Raw genomic sequence first — 2,853 nt, 5'->3', positions numbered from 1 at the left:
ATTCACACTACTGTGCAACCAATCTCCAGAACTTTTTTTAAAAAATAATTTAACAGAGAGCAAGGGAGAGGAAGAGAGAGATAGAAACGTCAATGACGAGAGAGAATCATTAATCAGCTGCCTCCTGCACGCCCCACAACCTGGTCATGTGCCCTTGACTGGAATCAACCCCGGGACTCCTCAGTCTACAAGCCAACACTCTATCCACTGAGCCAAACCAGCTAGGGCCAGAACTTTCTCATCCTGCCAAACTGAGGGCCTATAGCCACTAAACAGCTCCCCATTCCCCACAGCCCCTGGCAACCACCATGCCACGACCTGTCTCTATGTCTTGCCTATTCTAGGTTGGAGCTGTCCTATTTCTTTTTTCTTTTATTTGGTCTGTTTTTAATGTTTTTATTGATTTTTGGAGAGAGAAACATCCATCTGCCACCCTCTATTGGGGATGGAGCCCACAACCCAGGCATGTTCCCTGACTGGGAATTGAACCAGTGACCTTTTGGTGCATGGGATAATGCTCAACCGACTGAGCCACACTGGCCAGGCCAGGAGCTGTCCTGTTTCTGAAAGCTCATCTCTGCTTTTCTGTTGAGCCATCTGTTTTCAGTGTCGATAGAACAAGTTTGGGCAGTCAGGGCTGCAGGAGTTGGGGGAGGCCAGGCTCTTCAGAGGTGGTGTGGTCAGGGAAGGTGGCCTGGAGGTAGAGGCATCAGCCTTTGCCCTAGGTGGAGAGACAGTGCGGAGGGTGACTCAGAGATGCTTGGCCCCTGTGGCTTGCCCTTTGGTTTATGATGGCCACTTCAGCAGTACCAACCTTTGCCCCCAAGGGAGCTCCCATCAGCTGGGTGGAGGCACCAGGTCATCTCAGAGACCAGTGACTTGCTAGGGCCGGGAGCAGTCCTGCGTGTACAAACCATGGGGACAGGGCGACGCAGCCAGTCCTTGCGAGGCCCACGGCCCTCCTATGGCAAGCTCCAGGAGCCTTGGGGGAAGCCCGGGGGAGGCCAACTGCATCGGGCACTGAGCCTCAGAGAGGGTCGTGAGAAGTCCAGACCCTCAGATCGAGGCCCAGAAGGACTGGACTCGTCCTTTGATCAGGAGCGGCGGCCAGGAGGCCTGGGGGACACGGAGCAGCTGATCCAGGCTCAGCAAGGAGGCAGCCGGAGGTGGCTGAAGCAATATCAACAGGTCTGACGGGCGGATGGATGGATGGATGGATGAGTGTTACACAGTGAGGGTGGGGACTCTGAGGAGTGGGACCCCGGGCAGCAAAGGCTCAGAGGTAGAAACATACGGTGCCAAGAACCAAGAAGACAACAGCTTTTGGAGATGAGGCTGGAGAGAGAGGTATCCAGGAACCATATTTCAGAGGCCCTGACAGCATTTGGAATTTATCCCGTAGGCACTGGGAGTCACGGAAAGTTTTAGCCCGTGGTATAGTCAGAGCTGTTCTAAGATGATTAATCTGGCAGTGTGATGGACGGGTGGATTTTGCTGGAGGCAAGGAGATCAGCCAATACAACTTCCCGGGGTTATATCTTGTGTTCCCTGTTCCCGGGAAAAGGGGGGATCCAGCTGCCCTGGGTGGGAGCTGCTCTCCGGGCCCCTGCCTCCTCCTGTGGAAGAAGGGGGCCCCCAGTGCTTCTATCTCTGGGGTCTACCACCACCTTGTGGCTGTCGATGGAACAACACCTGAAACCCACCACTCCACCCTGGGGCCTGTGTCCTGATTTCCGGCTCCTCTGTCTTCCAGCAGGTGAGGAGGCGGTGGGAGAGCTTTGTCGCCAGCTTCCCCGCCGTGACCCTGAGCAGGCCGGCCTCCCCGCAGCCCCCTCTGGGCACCACCAGCTAAGGATGCTGGAAGCCGCGCGGCCCCTGCTGGACTCATGAGACGACGATATCTACTGACCCACCTCTTCATGGCCCTGCTGGACTGTGGATGAAGGGGCCTCCTCTACGGGGACAGCTCTGGCCTTCCTCACCCGGCCCCGAGGCCCCTGGCACTTGCTCGCTCAGGGCCCTGTGCTGCCCTCCGCTCTGGTCTTCCATGCCCAGGCTCCCTCGCAGCGAAGACCCCTCACGCGGCTGAGAAGAAGGGAGCTCCGTTCCTTCCTGGTGGATTCTACCCTCTGGAGAATGTCACGGAGCCCCCCCCCCCCCCAACAGTGACATGTAGGAGGGCCTTAGAAGCCTGCCCAGACGTGGGGGTGTCGCCGCCCCTGGTCCCCACACAAGACCAGTCGCAAACCTTCAGGACAGAGCTCGGTGAAGCCAGAACCATGGCTGAGAGGCTCCCCAAACTGCCCTGTCACTGGGCCATGTCCCTCCTGCCCTTCCTTCCTGCCAGCTGATGGCAGTGGGGCGGGGGGTGGGGGGGCATGGGCCTCTCTCACAGCCTCTGAGCCCCCTGAGGGCTAGGAGCGGGTCTGGGTGGTCCTCGGTGCCCACACACTGTGGCTGACAGGCTCAGGCCCGGATATTGTCACTTCGGTCCTTACAGTATCCCAATGATGGAAGCAGGGGAGGCCTTCCCTCCCCTGTGACAGAGGGGGAAACTGAGGCCCAAGGAGGGGGAAGAGATTGTTATCTTTGGCACCTCTGGCCCCGCCCCACCCAGTTCCCAACACTGGGGTTGAACACAGGAATAAAGGTTGCTGAGGTGACATAAACGATTTGCCTGATGACTAACTCGCCTCTACGCCTCTCCAGCTCCTGTGGGGTCAGGCCGGGCCCAGAACTTCCCAGAATGGTGGTGCGGGGGCACCAGGGGCAGGACCCCCTGCCCAGCCCAGATCCCTGGGAGGCTGGTCTTCCTGCCACTTCTCCCCAGAGGCGCTGCCACCTCACCCTGTG

At 58.5% G+C, this 2,853-nt stretch overlaps 1 protein-coding gene across 1 annotated transcript; it reads left to right on the top strand.

Moving 5' to 3' along the window:
* The first annotated feature begins 779 nt into the window (after positions 1-779).
* On the top strand, positions 780-2,637 carry CUNH11orf86 (chromosome unknown C11orf86 homolog). Its single transcript, XM_036323929.1, has 2 exons — positions 780-1,188; positions 1,757-2,637. The coding sequence occupies exons 1-2, from the start codon at positions 916-918 to the stop codon at positions 1,850-1,852; spliced, it is 369 nt and encodes a 122-aa protein (XP_036179822.1). The 5' UTR covers positions 780-915; the 3' UTR covers positions 1,853-2,637.
* Positions 2,638-2,853: the final 216 nt, after the last annotated feature.

Source organism: Myotis myotis, unplaced genomic scaffold, assembly GCF_014108235.1.
Source record: "Myotis myotis isolate mMyoMyo1 unplaced genomic scaffold, mMyoMyo1.p scaffold_m19_p_10, whole genome shotgun sequence".
Classification (NCBI taxonomy): Eukaryota; Metazoa; Chordata; class Mammalia; order Chiroptera; family Vespertilionidae; genus Myotis; species Myotis myotis.
The sequence above is the reverse complement of the archived record's forward strand: the minus strand, read 5'-3'. Positions and strand labels throughout refer to the sequence as shown.

What these genes read in the sequence shown, in the direction of transcription:
- CUNH11orf86 (XM_036323929.1), top strand. Translation starts at nt 916, where the DNA reads ATGGGGACAGGGCGACGCAGCCAGTCCTTGCGAGGCCCACGGCCCTCC. An exon ending in GGCTGAAGCAATATCAACAG is followed by an intron (nt 1,189 to 1,756) that starts GTCTGACGGGCG and finishes GTCTTCCAGCAG; the next exon opens with GTGAGGAGGCGGTGGGAGAG.